The sequence below is a fragment of the Strix uralensis genome, chromosome 1 (assembly GCF_047716275.1).
Source record: "Strix uralensis isolate ZFMK-TIS-50842 chromosome 1, bStrUra1, whole genome shotgun sequence".
NCBI lineage: Eukaryota > Metazoa > Chordata > Aves > Strigiformes > Strigidae > Strix > Strix uralensis.
Genome location: NC_133972.1, coordinates 50679182 through 50698923, shown reverse-complemented (window position 1 = coordinate 50698923; position 19742 = coordinate 50679182). Strand labels below are relative to the sequence as shown.

Below are 19742 nucleotides of genomic sequence, written 5' to 3'. Positions count from 1 at the left end.
AAAGAAAAGAAATGAAGGGAAAGTTACTGTTACAAGAAAAAATGCCAAGATGCTTTACCGTGTTGTTCTCTACTGTTCTAAAAACAGCACTGTTCTGTATCAGGTCTCACCATCTGCAATCTTCAGGTTAGTGCTTTTTATATGCTTATGCAGTCTGACCTATTCCCAGTAAATTTGACTGTGCTGTGCTACTCTTTCTGACTAGAAAATAATAAAACTCTATAATAGATAAGAGTTATAATCAGTTTAAAGTATGTGTTTCTATTTTCTAGCTTGTTTGAAAAGATAATGCTGAGCAATTTAACTTTAGAGTTGGCTGGGAATTTTTCAATATTGTTCATCGGAAGATAGCAGTTTAATGCCAAACTTCTTCGTAGGAATGCATCACTTGTGATTAATGTCTCAGTGCCAAAATCCCTAATTTTATTAAGTTTTGAGATTGTTAAGGTTATATAGCTTGACATTTTTGAAACAAAGAATCCAGCTTTATGTTGAAATATGTTTAATTTTGAAGTGTCACATAAATTATAATAAACATTGATAATCATCAAAATTAAACCTAGATATTTTGAAAATGGTTGTTATAAAAATGTTTCTTTACCTGATTTTTAAAATTTCTTTTTGCATGAACCTTTGAGATTTATTTTTTTTTTTAATCCCAATTTGGAATATGAGCATTCTTGGCAATCAGTTCTGAACTGGAAAATTATTACTGATGTTTTTCTAATGTTATCTGTATCTAACGTATCTGTACTCTTCTATTTGTCCTCTATACTCCTGTCACTCCTGTGGCTGTGACTAGCATGTTCTTTAGAGACTATCCCCTTGCTCTGTACCAGGGGGATGCTGCAGAGATCTGTACCTCATCTCAACCTCTTCACCATCTCTATGTCTGGGTAGTACTTCCACACTCATTAAAGTCTTTAAGTTCTCTTGCTGACTGCACGAGGCTTAATCTTCTCTAAACTTTCACTATTAATTTTTTCAAATACTGTGGAGATGTAGGATACAAGTAGTTGAGCACTGCATGCCACATGCTAGCACACAGGAGCATTTTGCATTATATGGGATGCAGTGTTTGGAGCTGAATGCTGGGACATCTGGAGGGAAGCATCTGTGAGAGGCTCAGCTCTTCTGTGGTTTGAACTCAGAGGGAGCTTGCACAGAAATGAGGTGCTTGGGACGGCATACCTTGGGACAGCTGAGCTGATCCAGCAGTTTGCTGCCTTCTGCTGCCTGTGGCCTTGGGTACCTGGTCCTGCCTCCTTCCTTGCACTGCATCTGTTGTTGGTCTGATCCCTTGCTGAGCTGACTTAGCTCACCAAGCCAGCAGAAAAACAACCCAGCTGAGAGGAAGAGAAAGGGAGGTAGGAGCGTTAGATTGCCTCAGCCAGCTCATGGAGCATCAACCTCAGATACGCAGTGGGAATCTGGGATGGACTGCCTACATCTCTTTGAGACATATCACCTCATGACTCCTGCTGAGTTCTTTGAACACTTAAATTTAGCAGAGAATGGTAGTATTTAGCACATCATTTTTAAAAGCCTGCTGAAAGCTCATCTGTCATAGCAGTCAAGCTACTTTTCTTCTCTTTTCATGCCTTTCACAGACTATCCTTATCATACCTATCCTACCTTACTTGCTGTCAAAGTATCAAGATTCTTGTTTATGATTAACCTGCGATATGGGCCTTCTTCTTTAGAACTCTTATTAAATTCTTGGTTGACCACAGTTGTGTTCCATTTATCCCGCTGTTCATGCTTGGGCAGGATGTAAACTTCTGGAGAATTAATGCGTTAGCCTTCTTCAAATCTCTCCTTAGAATTGCTTCTCAGGATACTTGTATGGTTAACACAATGCTGTGCTGAGTTCATCTCAAAAGCTTATACAGGAATATACACAGCATGGGAAATAAACGGGAGGAATTAGAGGGTGTGTGGTTGCTCAAAGAGGTATACTGAAATCTCCATCCTGAACTGAAAATTGACTGGACAAGGCCTTAAGCAACCTAACCTAACTGCAAATTTGGCCCTGATTTTAAAAGGGAGACAAGCTATGTTACCTCTAGGGGTCTCTTCCAACCTTAATTGTTCTATCAAGACCCTTTTTTTTTTTTATTGCGTGTTCTCTTGTACTCTATTGTCTCTTGTTTTTCACTTTGTTTCCTTTCTTTGAATTCAAGCTTTTTGAAACTTTGTTACTTACATATAGTACTTTTACATATTTTATATGTAAATATATTTAAAATATAACTTTCAATACATATATAAATAAATGTTCTTTTGTCAAGCATTGAAACAGGCTACTCAGGGAAGTGGGGGAGTCACCATCCCTGGAGTTATTTAAAAGATGTATAGATGTGGCGCTTAGGGACATGGTTTAATGGTGGACTTGGCAGTGTTAGGTTTACAGTTGGACTCGATGATCTTAAAGGTCCTTTCTAGTCTAAATGATTCTATTATTCTATGATTCATACAGTCTGCTTTTTTCTCCCCCAGATCTGTTTGGCACTCATTTTTCCTGTCCTTACTCAGGTTGATTAGTATCTTTTCATCAAAAGTCTTGCTGCAGATTTTGATGGGACAACTCCTGGAGGGGAAGTACTACTTCAGCACATAAGGGTAGCTGAATCAGACCCTGAGTGATGTCAGGTGCATTACTGTGGAAGTAATTTTGTTATTAGAAACACTGAATTCAGTTAGATTCAGGAAAGAGATGAAAACTGTTGATAGTATGCAAATATGCCAGACTTGGTAAGTGATGATAATGTACCACTTTGTTCAAGGATGTGACTGGTAATACAAATTTTAACCCAAAACACTTTAAATACTTTAATGATGGGGAGCAGCAGCCAACATCTGGAGAAAGTGGCAAAAAGCAAAAAAATAAAGTACCGACCCAGAGTTTGTAACTGAAGTTACCTCCATGACACTTTCTGGAGAAGGCTTTAAAAAGCGATCAGTTGTTATTATCCATCAGCTTCAATGCAGTAATGACAGTTTACCCTAAGGCTGTATCTCTTTAGCTATGTATTCTTGAAACTTAGACTGGGAAGTGGTCAAGGGGCTTGTGCAGTTCAAGCAGTGACCCATCCACATGAACAACATGAGGGGTGTAGCATAGTAACCCAGAAGTGTACTCTAGACCTATGCTTCCCCACTACTTTGACAGTGTTTTCTGCTGCACAGGACATAGCTGTGTAATTTCTAAGGGAAGGGCAAAAGAAAGAAGGAACTGAAAGCAATGGGAGAGGCTTTCTAAAGTAAGACCATGAGGGCTGCTCTAGACACTGCAACCTGTGAAAAATAAGGCAGAAGCAAGGAAAAACGGGGGAAGGACTTCAGTATATGTGGAACAATGTGATTCCCATAACCAGCTTCATCTGTTTCGGGGGAGTTAGTGATAATGTCAGTAACACAGAGATGTACAATGATGCTGTATTCTGGCTCTATTGCAACTTCTGTGCTTCTCAGAAAATCTACAGCTTGATTTCTAGTGTCTTACAGACACTAGAATTAAGCACATAATAATCATTGTCTTTCTTTTTACTTCCTGCTCTCTCATGGTGGTGGTGGTGTTATAAAATGTTGCAATATTCTTTGTGAGTTTTCTGAAGACTTAGTAGTGAAATCATGAATTGAGATAACATCAAAATATGAAGAGAAGTAAATGCTTAAAACTGCATGATGTCTGTAAGAGTAAACGAAGTGATTGCTATTTTACATCTGGTGCAGTAAATAGCATGTGTTTCAGTAAATGGAAAAAGTTCAGTAGTTAGTAGTGGGGTACCATGGGTTGTCAAGGATCTGCTGTACAAAAGAATGAACAAGAGTTTAAGCATGTTTTGATAAAATATACCTTGTAACCTACCTTTTAAATGATTTTTCTTTTTAGCATAAACTTTTTTTTTTAACCTTGTAATTATACAATACCCTCTTAATTGTTCCTTTCCTGTTTTCACGGTCTGACCTTTTTCTTTCTCAGTTCTTCTCAAAGCATGTCCTGATCGGTACACACTCCGCAGACACCATTGTCTGGAGCAGCAAGTTGGTACTTGCAATCATTCTTTCAGCTTCTTTTTCTTGGAGGCTTCCTCTCTGTTTGCCTTTTATCTTGTTCATTCATTTTTCTCTCTTTTCTCTGGGGAAGCCTGTAAAGATATAGTAAGAGATATATGATAAATTTCTTCAAGTAGATAATTTAAAATGAATATCTGGCTTGCTTGGCAAGTGGGACAAGAAAAAAAGTAAGTTTTGATACATCAGAATGCATCTGGTAAAGTCTTAATGCAACAAGAAAAAACATCCACCTGTACTTCTGGGAGCAATGGTCAGCCCTCGGCTCCCTCACCAATAAATCTGGCTTCAGCTAAATGAATTTCATGTTCCACCACCGTGTTTTATTGTTCCCTTAGGTTAACTAAAACCATTGCTTTTGCTGCTGCTGCAGTCAATGATGTTATAGAACTTTATACCTTGGTCTGAGCCAAAAGATTGCAGTTAACTGTGGGAGATGATGATGAAGAAACATCAAACTCTTTTTCTGCATCATTTAATCTTACCTTGAATTATCTGTATGTCACCAGAAACACAGCTTAGATCTGTTGTCTCTTCACTAATCTGTTTATGATTCCCAAATAAACAACCATCTGGAGATTCAAGTAGCTTTTGTAAAAAATTGTTAAAAACTATTGATTGTTATTTGCAGCCCTACTACAGTATTCTTTTAATGAAAAAAAAGGATGGAATTATTTGATCAAGTGTCTTCCAACACTGATATGTGCTGATATATATGCTCATATATATGACACCTAAATAAAGGACTGGAAGGTAATTAGCAAAGCTAATCTTAGAAATTCCTTCTTTTTGTTTGTATAGAATCTTTTTCTAATACTTCAGCTTCTAATGCTTCCCAAAATTTCTCTTACTTTGAAAGAAATGCTTTATTTCCGTGGGCTTACGGTTTCCATTGTTGCAGGTATATTAGCAAACAGGTTTGCTGAGACAGTTTGACAGAATTCTCTCAGCTTGCAAGAAGCTGATTGCAAAAGAGGAAAGCATGTCTCAGACCTGCTGCTGACAGTTGTCACAGAGGCAGAAGGCATGAGTTATCCTCCCCAAAATTAGCCTGTCAATTTGGAGCCTATAATGAAGCTGACCATCAGTAGGCTCGCTACCTTATGCTGACAAGGAATGATTGGTAGGAATTGAGAGAGATCTGTTTTGGGGATCAGGAATCAAGAGTAAAAAGTTTCTATCAGCATCTTCTCTTAGGAAGAAGAAAGGGACTCTCAGGGTGTCTGCCCCTGCCAGGGACCAGGAAGAAGCTACCAGCCCTTTGTCACTGTGGAGCGGGCAGGGTGCTGAGTGATCAGCAGCCAATGTTGGCTTAAGATACTACTTCCTATTAAGTTAAAAAGTTCAAGCTGTGCTCAGTTTTCAATGCACAAAACCAGTTCACTGCTTGTATTGCAGAGATGAGACTCCGTTGGCTTCTATGAACTTACCTACTGGTGGTAGTGAATTAGGCAAAATATATATTCATTCCATCTTGTTCGCAGAACCTTGATTAAATTATGTTTTTCTCTATTTTCTGTCAAAGGGCTACATCTGGTCATGTAGAAATAGATTGTAACAACACTGAAACAAATTATTTGATGAACTATTTAGGACTATTCACTTAATGCATGATAATCCTGTGAACATGTTAATGAGCAGCAATTCTCTGATGATTAAGCTGCTTTAAAATGTCTCATATGTCATTAGAATGAACTTGGCACTTCTGAAACATCCATTATTCATCATGTTCCAGTGTTGCATCTGACTGTGTATCACTTTAATTTCATTCACTTAGCAAAGCAATCTATTCATTACAATAGTTTGAAACATGTTTTCTAAATCAGAAAAACCCTAGTTAAATTACAGTATTATATTTACAAGTATAGTAGAGTAAAAAGTAACATCTCAAATTGTAATTACATACTTAGTGCATTTGAATATGCTAACTAAAACTAAATGGATGTTTTAAGAAGAACCTTTGTTGAAATCAGTGATTTTGTTAGCTGGGGAAGCAAGATAGGTAAAACACCTTGCTGAAAGCACAAGATTGATTTTTCTTTCTGAAATAGTTCAGCAAACATTTTCTCGGTAGTCCTTTTTCACACGCATTTATTGTCCTGATCACTTAAGCAGCAGAGAAAGACAGAGTATTATTACTGCAAATATGAATACTTCTTTTATTTTTTATGGAGGTTTCCTGCTGCTCCATATTTTTTCATTTTAGAAGTCCTGGGTCCTTCCATACATTGTGAACCCCATTAAATACTACATAAGCTTTGTTCCTTTCTGAATCTGTTTGTGATGGCTGCTCCAGAAGTCATTCTTACTTCCCAGCATGCTCAAGAGATGTATCTCAGAAAGTATCAGACTGCTGAATGACTCCACGTTTGAAGATTTTTGACTCATGAACTGCATGGGCTCCATCTTCTGTAAGCAGAAGACAGCTTTTGACAGAAGATTTAAGCAGAATACCAGCTAAATTGACCACTTGAAGAAGTATCAACAGAAATACATTTTCGTTCTGATGTCTTTAGATTTTGAAAACAATTGCAGTCTCTTAATTTTGCTTTTAAAATTCTTATTGGGCTTGCTAGGAAAATAGTGAGTAGTCACTTATGCTGTGCTTATTTTTCTCAGATTTTTGATCAACCGTGTTTTTAACGCATTCTGTTTTGGTCTGTTGCTGAAGTAAAGTGTTTGAGCAGATATGGAAGGTTTATGAATGCTTTCATATTAAGCGATAGAGGTAGGGAGTCCTTGTTGGTTGTATTAACTCTTTCAGCAACTCTTGGTACAATAGAAGTCAGCATACTAATGATTAGCATATAGAATTGTTAAAATAATGTAAATATAATGTGTGTTGAAGAGATGGAACAATTGTGTGGTAAGACGAAGATGCTGAAGAAGGTAGACTTGAAAATATAAGTAACCATTAATCTCTCTGTTTGGTTAAGAATGTTGATGGAATCAGAATAAACTAAGAAACCCAACTGTGGGCTCACTTTTTTACATTTTTGTCTCTTCCTGTGAATCACAGCCCTTCTTTGTTCATAGCCCAATAAATAAGAGTTAGTTTGCAGTGAGTTAAGAATTAATTGCAGAGAATTTCTACTGAAGCATTTCAAAACTGTATTACTATATACTTTTTTTCATTAATCTTTCCTTTAAAAATGGCACTTTATGGCACATGATATGTAGTGCGTCATCTATGGCAGTATCAAAGTTGAGTTAGTGATGTCTCAAGCTTTCGTACGCCTTTTTGTGGTCAGACTTCTTAAGGTACATTAAGCTTTTCCTTCCAACTAACCTTGATAGTGTTTGTAGATATATTGCTATAGCTTTGGCTAAATTTATGTGTAATTCAACCAATGAAAAGCCTTATGTTGTATATGGAAGTCATTCTGAACTGTTTCATACTGAGGAACTGTTACTTACAATGAAAATAATCTACAGTTTCTACAAAATTCTAGATAAGGCCTTTTTTAAAACTTAATTAATGTGTCTGTATTTCTTTAACACGCAGCCCCTGTTCTCCCTGGGGCGTATCAGCAAAGCCAGTCCCAAGGATATGGATACATGCACCAGACCAGTATGTCATCCATGAGGTCCATGCATTCACAACCTCATTCAGCAGGTCTGGTGAGTATTGGATTTAAAGAATTATTTTATTTGGTAAGCAACATCATCAGCTATTGTAAAATCTCTTAAATATGAGTGAATTGGTCCCCTTGAGTTTTATAGTTGGACTATTTGACTGTCTTAGTCCTAAATGTAAGTGATAAATCCTCATGTGTAAGAAAGATTGACTGAGGGCAGTGACAAGAATTTTTATGTCAGAATACATTAAAAAAATCATTTATGATCTCCAGAATGCAGAGAAATAACTGAATCTTCTACCTGCTTAAAACAAATAGACGCTTGGACAGCATTTCACAGGCTGAGCCCTGATGTTATGCTCTGTGATGAATTCAGACTCCTAGCGCTGAATGAAAACCACTGATCTCTTAAGATCACCCTGTTGGTTTAAACTTGTTTCAGATTTTCTGACTTGCTGATTTTGTACTAGCAGGCTTTGTGTGTATCCATATTACTCATCTCTGCTAGTATAAAGCTAGCTCAGACTCCGTATTGGTGTGCCCTTTCTAATTCAACACAACAGTCATGTACCCACTCGTGCCTGAACCAGATCAAGCTATACTGCTGGGCGACTGAGAAGCAGCTTTATCATGAAACCATGGCCACAGTCACGAAGTTCTTAATTGTGGTGGAATGTAAAGCTGGAGTGAATATTTCATTTTAGAAGTAACTGGTCATGAAAGGAGAGCTGAATGGGTGTTCAGCTGGGTTTTTTAGGAAAATGAGCTTCCTTTTTCTTTTTGAGCTCTTTACATATATAGTTCAGTTTTAATGCTTATGATATTTTTTAATATCATATCACTGCCTAGAGATTTTGTAGTTCAGATCCAGTCACCTTTTACCTTAAAAATATCTACTTGTAATTTTGAATTCTAAACTACCTTGAATAGATGTATATTTACTACCTCTGTCACCTTTTGTAGCGATGAAGAATTTAATTATGAACCAAACTTACAGCTTGATTATGTGAAACTAGTGTTCTTTCAGACTGAAACTCCATGCCATTTTATATTGTAAAGATCATGACATTCTGTGAGGTTTGGGTGCTTCCAGACTTGCCAGTTTCTTAGCTGCTTTCAGCTGAGGGTCTAACTTGCTGGGAAGTCTGGGATCCAGGTACCTGCATCTTTGGGTGAGCCAATAACCTGAGAAACTCTTTGGGCATCTGTATGACAGCCATGAGGCAGCTGATACTAGAATCAACCATTAATTTCCAAGGATATTGCAAGGCACTTGGGGAGCTGGCTGCTTTCCAAAAGGGCCAGAGTCCAAAAAGCAGGAGACCTGGAAGCCTCGGCTTTGCCAGCGGATTTGCTAGTCAATGGGGAGCAAAGCAAACAGCCTTCAAATCCAGCAGATAGAGAATGGAGATGCCTGGAAATCCTGAAATGTAGTTAGCAGCCTTCGCAGCTATGTCGACAGGTATATGGCTACTATTTCCCTAATCTCCCAGTGACTTACCTGGTGGGCTGCCTGTTGAAACAATATAATTTCAGTTGTCTTGAGAATTACCATTTGCCTCTCCTTCCAGAACTGGGAATGTGAAGGTAATAGGAAAAGGAAGGGAGTGACATTAAAGCATTTTAAAAATAAAGGATTGACTGAGTGTCTTCTTTCAACGGGATTTCTTATCTCTTTTGTGAAGCTGTTTTCATTTGACGTTCTTTTAAGTGATAATAGCTGTTTATCATGGGGAAAAAAGGAAATAGCAAACATCATGGTTTGAACAGATCTTGTTGCTGTTAAAAACAGAGTGGGTTTCCTTGAAGACAGTAAACACCAAACATTTCCAGAGGGAGAAAATCAAGGACTGATGGCCTGGTGCTGACTGCTAACTTGCTGGTCTGGTGAGGAAGACAAAGCATGATCTTATCACCCCCGGGGTGATGCTGCTGCTCCAGAAGAGGCATCTCAGATGCAGCTAGAAACCTGGCATGCTCCCTTGTCTTTCCCCTTCACATCAAAAGACTATCTTTTCTTTAGCCTGTGCAGTTTATTCAGGTGTGTTGGGCATGTTACACCCAGCTGTTGGGATGGTACAAGAGGGGTCTCAGTGTGTGATGGGGGAAACCCCTGGTTGTGGATGTGTTTAAATGTAGTGATTTGCACAGACTGAAGATTGATAGCAGTCTTGGAGGGCTTTTAAAAAGTGGTGTGGACATGCTGTAGGGATCTGACAAACTTACACAATGTTAGGTTCATTGCTGCCCATTCAGTTCTCGTCTTGGAGCAATACTACCAGAGATGCAGCATTGTCTGGCTAAGCCAGGCAGAGGGAAGGAAGAAATAAAAGAAAGTAAGAGAGGGAGGAGACTGGAGGAAAGAAATCCTAGCCTGAATAATGATCTAAAAGCACAAGTGGTGTTAGAGACTTAACTAAAAGCAATGAAGGTGACAAAGTTACACATCAGTGCCTGAGTTTGGCCAGGACATCTCTAGGGTGAGAGTGATTAAGATCCCATGGGTTATATCAGGGTGGAGATGATTGGAGAGTTAGCTGCTTTAGTAAAGGCTACACCATTCAGCGGGTTTGTGGCACTGTTATCAAATCAGGGTCCCCAAAAGACAGAAGTTCATTTTATAATCATGTCCACCAATTTCCTATATTGGGAAACAGAAATTTTCTAATTTCTAAATTTTCAAGTTTTGGTTTATTTAATTTTGAGCTGTGTTTTGTATCAGGCATTATCCTAACACAGTCTTGGTAGATTTTTTTTTTTTTCTCCTGAGTTAAATTATGTTATTTTCTGATTCTTAACTTTTGTGCACTTTTCCCAAGCAGTTCTGCATAACGGACTGAATTAAATTGTTTCTCAGAGTACAGAGTGTTTTATAACAGACCCCTGCAGGCTGTTTGCCTCTTCAGAAAATAACAGAGGGTGTTCTCACGCTAAAAGTGGTAGGAAAACAAAACCTAGGTTGCAAGTTGACTTTCCTTGATAGCTCCTGTATGTGAAGGACACTGGAACAGGTACTGCTCCTTGCAAGGAGTGATGCATAGAATAAGTATAAACTGGTGGATGAAGTGGAAATATGCATCTGTCAGCTCACATCTGGCTGGGGAGCTGGGAATATGACAACTGAGCTTCAGTTCTTCATATGCACATGACTTACCGTTCTGTCTAAGCAGTAGCTGCAAGTTAGACCTCTGAGGAGGTGGGAGATAAGTGAGTATTTGACTGTTTTGCAAAACCCCAACCTTTCTTATATACTCTTAGTACTTGCTAAACTCGCTACTGACAGAGGAATAATTCACTAAAATGCATTTTAAAAATCCCTGCTTTGAGTCCTTTAAGCATTGTAATTCTCAATTATGTAGCCCAGACTTCACTCTGAAGTGATAATTAGGCATTAAATGCTAACAGGATTATTATGGAGATTTCTCCTGACAGCCATTTAGCACCTAATTAGGTGTTAAGGCCATAAATTTAGGTTTCTCAGCAGCATTTAGGGCCCTAATAAATTTTTTTTAAGTTTGAAATTACCAGCTTGTCTTCACAACTGTGCCACCACAGTGATGTAGTCAAGCTGCCTTAAAGGAGACAGCAGTAGTATGTCCTATGCCATGATGCTCAAAGGATGAGTGAGCATCCTTCTGAGTGAGCAAAAGCTTCTCTATTTTTTTCCAATTTTATATTAGTTTAATAAAACATTTAATCTCTTCCTCCAGTCTTTGCCCACTGAAGGGAGACATATAAGCATGGCTCAGAGAAAAATCCATTCTCTGCCTTATGCCAGATATAGACTTACTACCATTTTTCTTAAATGGACCTTTTTTTGAAATAAATAGTTTAAAGGACTAACTGCTGCTGAACTTGATGTAATAGCATATTTTTCACCGTTTTTCTGGAGTTAGTTTCAAGGCTCAGTAGAGAGATCAGTTGAAATAGTTGGAAAAAAAGAAAGATTCTCAAAGGCGTGTACCATTCCTTAGGATCTTCCGACTGCTAGTTTTCTAGTTTGTGAGTCTTTAAGGAATTTTTGGTGATGATAGAACCCTCCCAATTAGTTGCTTCAATGTAGTGCATAAACAATGATGCTTTTTTTCATCACCTTTCATGAATGCTTGGAAGACATTAAGGAACCACCAAGAAACCATATACCTCTGGTTGGAAATTGCTCTTGGTCACAGCCTGTAGGGCAGCAACATTACAAGGCATGGCAGAGAACAGTTATACAGAGCAAGACTCAAATACACTTCAGAGAGGTTTGTCACAAAAGGTTAAACACTCCAGTGTTTAACCAGGAGTTGATTCCTCTGTAGTGTTTAATCTCACTACCAATGATAAAGGCAAAATCAAGACAAAAAGTGTATTTCTAGCATGAGAACAGTAATAATGAGTTGCCTTATAGTGCTTGGATTAGATGATCCCACATTTCCAACAGGTGACAAATGGCCTACTGTGTGTGAAGGAATCTCCATCTTTTCTGAAAATAATTTCATTAAAAACCCACAAAAAATATATGAGATGGAATAAAACCAATGCAGAGTTGTTTTCCTCAGCTGGGAAGCAGAACAAAGTTTGCTGTCTCTTAAAAGGTTCAGACAATAGTACTATGCATTAATTCAAATATTGACTGTTTTTATCTTTTTTATCTTTAAATCATTCTCTTTAAATTCAGCTAGATATGGTGACATATCAAAAATTATTGGTAAAGAAATTGAATATTATCAGTGATGCTTGAACTGCTCTTGACTTCTGTCAAGAGACAGTATAAGGAAAAGAAAGTACTCCTGGGAATTTTAAAAAGAGCTAGTTTTGTTCTGCTGTTAAGATGCAAGGGGAGACTGTTCCCTCTGATTTTGAGAATCCACATTGAATTCCAGTAAATGATAGAATTGTGTTGGTTATGAGTGGAAATAAATACTAAGAAAGAAAATGGAAATCTTGCCTTACAGTGGACAGAGTCATAGAGAAATTTGGCTTAGCTAAATGATAGGACTTTGTGTTCTGTTTAGATCAATCTTTTATGTGAATGTGCAAAAGCAAGTATTCATAAAAAATATTTTTGCAGATGTTTCGAAATCTTGTTTTTTTTTTTTTTTTTTTTAGATAATCGATTCCTAATTCTTAATTTGGGGTAAAATCCTAATGAAGTGAAGGACATTCAGTGAGATGCCAAAGTTAATGGACCTGGATGAAGACTGTGTTTCTCTTCTGTAGTGAAGAGACAGGAGAAGCTGTTTGGGAATCATGGAGATAGGGAGCAGAAGCATAGCTAGCCATGGCTGGGTACAATGAACTGTTACTAGTGAATATATGAAAGAACAGTTGGAATATTTCAAGAGGCAGTGAATGGCTTGAAATTTGTTTGTATGAGGACTTTGGACAATGTAGGTTCACAAAAATAATTATTTTGGTACTTGGAAAAAGGGGCTATATTCACTGTATATTTGACAGGGTGGGGGGTATACCATTTCTTTTCAACAGATAACTTGTGATTTCTCTCTCTGCCTTGCTCCCTCTGTTCTTTTTTTCTGCTCTTTTAATTTTCTTTGTGCAAAGAACAGAAAGAATCTATCTCTGTTTAGGCCTGAGACTTTACAGCCTTGTTTTCTTTCCTTCAACAGAGAACATACAGAGCTATGTATGACTACAGTGCTCAAGATGAAGATGAAGTTTCCTTCAGGGATGGTGATTATATCATCAATGTTCAACCAATTGATGATGGCTGGATGTATGGTACTGTTCAGAGAACTGGGAAAACAGGAATGCTTCCAGCAAATTATATTGAGTTTGTTAACTAATTTTTGTCTCTAGTCCTTTAAGCTTTATTATGATTTACTCAAAATCTAACCTTTTAAAAAAAGTCAGAAGAATCTTTTAAGAGTACATGTTCATTACTTTATCACTGCTATAAGAGTCTGCATTCTCACTCAGAATCCAATTTAGAGTCCTTTAAAGTAAAGATAAATTATCAACAAGAAGCTCAGAGCTTTGAAAACAGCATTGCTTATAATAGTGCTCCCTCAAAATGAAAAACATATATGGAAGCCTGGTGCTGCCAATCCTATAAAGATTTCAGTCAATTAGCTGTGAAGGGGAAATACCTTTTCCCTGCACCTCAAAGACATTATTTCTCTTTATAATAACAACCATAAAATCGATTCACTTCTTATGGCACTCTGAAGTCACACTCAGTTAACACACTGAGTTTGAACACATCTTCAAATTATTAGGGAGGTGTTTAATGTTTGAGCAGTTAGCATCCTAATAAAAATAAAAATGTTGAGTAGATAATTTAGTCATTTGAAATAATGACAAGTGATATGCTAGTGGAAAAAAACAAATAAGAAATCCTACTGCCCAGCAGCCTTACAGTAAACAGGTCTGTTTCGACAGCCAAAATTTCCTGATTCTCGCATACCCACATTTATTCCTGGATTACCCATTTTCTCTTATTTCCAACTGTGACCTCTTCTATCAGCTTTGCTTGCATCCCAGTCCATCAGTTAGATCCATGCCTGGTTCTTCGGTATCTTTTCCACAGAAATTTCCTTGCAAAGACTATCTAGACTATAAAACCTGTCAACTCTTCTGTTTCCTTCTAATAATACTTAGCATTTAAATAGAAACTTCCATTAGGGCAATGTACAACCAATACTTCATGTTAGTTCCTTAACCTTCACCTGTACTGCTGTAAATAAATATCCTGTGTGAGGCCCCAGTGCTGTGCAGTCACACAAAGCCTGCAGTCACATCCTTCCTTCCTACCACAGGTAACTTGCTTAATGGCTGCTTTGCTGATGAGCTAATGTACCTACCCCTGCTGCAGAAATACTTGCACCTCCATTGAAGAGTGGAGGAGAGCTCTGGTTATTGTAGTGCATTTCAGCTCAATGGCCTATTGCTTCAATTTCCTCCAGAAATTTTGGTGATCCAACAGTGGGTTGTACGCTTGCCAAATGATGAACGATGGAGAAATACTATGTTTTCTTTTACTGATCTAATCTTTCTCATAAATGACACTGAAGGGAAAACTAACCAAACAGAAGTCCAACATACTCTATGCCATCATGCTTCAGTTTAGCCATCTGTAGAAAACAGTAAAAATATTTTGCTGACAAACCTTCACATACGCTATTTGGTGTCCATTAACTTATGATCAGAACTGAGAGATCCAGGTCTCAGTCTGTGAGGCTGAGGAGAGGATCAGGTAACTGGTGACATAATGGACCTGTGAGAGGGTCTGTGTCATCAGGCTTGGGTCACAGGGAAGTTGCTTTTGCTTTAACTGGGTGCCAGGAGGGTGCCGTGTTCCCTCCCAGGGAGAAACTCTGTAAGGAAGGGCAAAAGAGTTCAAGATTCATGTGGGAACTTACTCCTGGATGCATACACATGTAAGGAAGAAAATGTTTTTGCTGATAGTATAATTTGTGGTGTTCAGCCATGTGATAGAGAATTTTAATTTTAGAGTAGCTCTCAGAATGTTGAGCCTGTGCTGGCTTTCTTCCATTTCTGAAATTTTTAAAGCAGAATTAAATACAGAGTTTATAGACAATTTTGTATTTCTCATTTCACAAAGTAAGCAAGCCTCCAATATCTAAAGAATAAAGAAGGAAGGCAGTACAGATTTGTTATGTCAACTGAAAATTGCCAATGCAAATACCGTTCTGTTTTTTCATACAGTTAGGAATTGGAAAGCTTATGCAATTTTTTTTTAGGTGTTGCTAATACGGGGCTGATCCCAGCCGCCAAACAGGGTGGAATGACTGCATTAAAAAAAATAAATTAAAAAATGTCCATGACTTTAGAATTGCCTGTGCTTTCTTGTCAGCTGCCTGATTTCAAGGCTAAAGCTGACCAGAAGCATCTAACTACAAAAAATGTGATTTAAAACCAGGGATGCAATACTGTAAATATGCAGTCTGTATGGGTGACACTGCTGTCATTTAAAAGTCTTGAAAGTTTTGCTGCAACAAACCCTTATGCATTACTGGTGACTTTAAATTAGCAAGCTTTGTAATTCAAATGGCTTTTTCAAAAGGCTGATACGGTAAGCTGAGCTAGAAGCTAGAAGCAGTCTGCTTCTGTGTTGGTTTTCATCACTAGCCATCAACAGCAAGGAGAGGAATCCCATCTTGCGATGGCTGGCAAATTTTTCTGATTGATGCCTGAGGCAGAGCTTCTATCACTTGCTGCTGTGCTGCTTTATTAGCTGTGTAATGCTGACAACAATAAAAACAAGTTGTCAGTTTGTTAACCAGATATGAATAAAAAGAAATATAGGGAATAGATATATTGCATCAAGTTGCAATTTTTAGTGACTTATAAAAAAGAAAGTCTCCATCTATAAATTCACTAGCATTCTTCCTAAGTGAGGAGATGGCTTACAGTGTTGAACACTGTATGTATAGTGAAAAGTAAATCAGAAAATTAACGTTTGATAACGTTAGAGGACTATTTTATGCTAAACAATGGAAATAAAATTTTCTTTGAGTTTTGAATATTCATTAGCCTGGCAAAGCAGCTAAAGCAATTTGCAAAATAAAAAAGACCAAGAAAACAGAACAGTATGTGAATTGTATTTCTCTTGAGAATGGTATGTCAGCAGAATTATTAAGATCTGTTTTAAGTTACTCATTCATGTAGTCAGGTTTTTATGTTGTATATGCTTAGTAATTCGTGTTCATATGGAATGGTTCCTGCTTTTTGATGTAAAACAAACTTTAGTGTCATTATGCAGCTTTGTTCTAAGCAATGCTATCAAAGGCCCAAAATTATCAGAGTGCAATTATTAAAATGTTTTTTAAGATCTAAAATTTATAAGGTAGGGAAAGTAAGTCAGCAACTAAGTTGTGCCAGCACAGGTTTTACAAGGCATATGTTGGAGCCTGTTACATGCAGTGGGACATAGGGGTGAACAGATGTTATATGCTGTTCTGTCACCTTTAAAGTATAAATTCCTTTTTAACACAGCATGTTCCCCTCACTGTACTTTTTTCCTATAGACAACATTTTTCTGGGGAAAGGAAAAGGCTTTTAAGGAGCCAAATTTCCCAGGATGTTCCAAAGTTCAGGTTGGAAGTTCACACATTCCATTTTAAGCATTTTAGAAATAAAGAGGATACAATGTGCTGTAATTCTTGCTAACAGAAGTATAAATGTAGAAAACAACGTAGACCATATTCATACATATATACAAGAACAAATGGGTGCCTTGCTTTTCATTACTCTTTCTTGCCTGGCTAATCTTCATTTTCTAAACAAAGCTACTTACAGATACTGCAGTTGTAATTTTTCATTATGGAACATTAGCATTTAATCTTGATGAAACAGAGTTTTCTTGATTACATTTGACATACCATAAACCACTTCAGCAGATTGGGATTTGACAGAGAATCACCTCCCATGGATTATATTTTTGACAAATGTGTCCCTACTGAGTGTTCCTTGGGGATATGGAAGGTCTCCAATACTTGGGAAAGGTAGTAATTCTAGTTTTTATTGTACAATGACTGCATGTCATCTTGTACAATGAAAAAGAAATGACAAATACAGAAGTCTTTGGCAGAAAGTAGTACAGGGTATAAAGTGTTAGATTTTAATTATGTTGATTAATACTCCATTTAAAATACAGAATATGCTTTAGTTAGTAAATGTTTAAATGATATACTGAAACAGACAAAAGATGCTGTTGAAAGAAGATCTCCAAACTGATGTGCTGGCAAATGCAAAGTACTGGTGAGCTGTAGAAGAATAAACCATTTTGCAATGCTTTAGTGATTTTCTCCAGCTTTATGCCATAGGAACCCCATCTCTCCTTTTGAAAGAAAACCTGAAAGCTATATTTCCTAAACTGCCTGCACTACAACAGTATATTCAAAGGAATTTCATATGCTTCTTGTGTCTGATAAATAGAATTTGCATATTGTACTTAAGTTGTAATCCAGTTGTTGTTGACATTTGTTTAATTATTATTATTTTAGGGGGGAAATAAGCTATACTGTAGCATTTCAATCATGTGTATTTAATATTACTATTAGAAATTGCTAGACCATTGGAAGACAGCAATGACTGTATTGACATTGATTAGCATGATGTGGAAACTCTCTCAGCTGTTGGTTTTTGCAGTGTGATATAAAAAGCAAAAATGAACCGCTGTGCAGTTTGGCTTATGTTTGCTTTAAAGTGTGTAAAGTTTTAGTTATTTTGCAAAACTGTACTGTATTTGGGAGTATACAGCTATGAAGGTAACAACTGTTTTTCAAAGGACAGATATACTTACTCTTGGATTATATGATGTATCATCTTAATTTGGCTTTTGTTATGCAGAAAGTTAACACCAGCTATTAAAATATATTTTAGTAGAAATGCTTTAATTCCTGTTTCTTCCTCTACACTGTGAATATTTAAGCCTTGGTGGACTAGAGCAACATCATGCTGCCCAAAGTACTAACCTATGCAAACTAGTTCACATTTTAGTTGATGTCACAGTGGATGTAACATAGCAATTTATTTTGCATAACATTAAACATCATTCAAATAAAATATTAAACCCAGCACTATGTATGTATTATATTCATAAACAATACTCTGCAAAGCTACCATACCCATTAATATAAGCTATGAAAGATGTATATTTTTTTAATTAAGGAAGCTTTGAGTTTTCAAACTTAAGTAGAATATTTAGCACTATTATCTTCAAACTCGATAGTTTCCTAAAACATCATTTTGTTGCAGAAGGGCCATCTCCTTAGAGGGTTAATTTGCTTTTTAAGTCTGTATTTGTAACCCTTCCATAGAACAGCGAATTACATTCCATGTCCCTTGGTTCGTTTAAATAAGCAAACGTAGTAAGTGAAGGAGATCCACTGATTTGACTGATACCGGTTTGCTGGTCTTTGAATGGGCATTTGGTTAGGTGTGCTTTCAGTGCAACACTAATGAAAACAAATTGGATTACTGGCCTCTTTAAGACATTTTTATATACAAATGTGGTTCCTGGGTTATCTTTATTCATTTACACAAATAAATTATTTTTACAACTTTGTAAGAAAGTTTAAGTTAAAATAAAATCCAGAAGTATTTTGGGACTGCTCTGCCTGTAGTTGAAGAGATTATTATGCTTAGGGACACATGTTTTATTTATTTGAGTGTTAAGCATACAGTCCAATGGACTGCATTAGAATCTTTTAATTTTTATCAAGTGTTAGTTTGAAGAAGGCTGTTAACAATGAATGAGGTCAAATGGCAGCTACAAATGGAGCTGGTTAGTTCATTCTGTGTAAGTGATGTACAGTTGCTACCACACTAATCTTCTCCTTAAGAAATACATGTTAGCATTTCCTATGAAGTTTAATTAGTTACAGAGCTCTGATTCCATGTTCTGTGGTGTTTTTATATATTGAAATGCTGCCAGTATAGCAGAATTCAATCTTTATATATACTGTAGCAAACAGCAGTTTTCAATAAGAAAAAAGATTTAAGAGCTGCCAGAATGGACCTCAAGCACTTGAAATGTGTTTTATTTGTAAATCCCTCCATAATCTGCTAGAGTAACCAGAGTACTTGATTTTCTATTTCTATACTAAATATATATTTCAGGTGAAGGCTCTCCTCCTGAGAGACACTGATGTTGGTAGGAGTTGTGTGTTTGGCATCTGAAGGATTGTGTCTTTACTCAATAGCAGTGTCAAATCTAACAAATGGCTGAAATGAAGAAGGCTTTCCTGTCTCTACTGACCCCATAGAGTATCATTATCAAAAGGATCTGTGTATTGACACTTGAAAGTCCTGTGGAGACCCTTCATGCTGCATATTGGATAGGTTCAGAGTTTCTAGCTGTCACTGCTTTTAGGATGCTCTCATTTCTGCCTTGTCACAGAACTGGGCTTTTGATGTTTTTTTTTTTTTTTTTTTTTTTTTTTTTAATTAACAAGAGTAAGCTGATTTTACATAGAGTTCTCTATGCTGAGGGAATAGTTGCCCAATGCATTGGCTGTGACAAGTACTGCATGCCCTTCCTCCTCTCACTCAAACCACCAAGCCCAACCATGTCTCCAATCCTGTCCTGCAGTGTACCTCTCTCTTCTTTCCATGAAG

The 19742-nt window shown here is 37.1% G+C and overlaps 1 protein-coding gene across 10 annotated transcripts in view; it reads left to right on the top strand.

The window, feature by feature from the left end:
- Positions 1-18199, top strand: part of NEBL (nebulette) — a 270414-nt gene extending 252215 nt beyond the window's left edge. For all 10 annotated transcript variants that reach the window (XM_074865827.1, XM_074865817.1, XM_074865755.1 and 7 more), the window contains 2 exons: positions 7583-7698; positions 13268-18199. In XM_074865827.1, the coding sequence (XP_074721928.1) occupies positions 7583-7698; positions 13268-13444 (293 nt within the window). In that variant the 3' untranslated portion in view covers positions 13445-18199. The remainder of the gene's footprint in view (positions 1-7582; positions 7699-13267) is intronic.
- The last annotated feature ends 1543 nt before the right edge of the window (positions 18200-19742 follow it).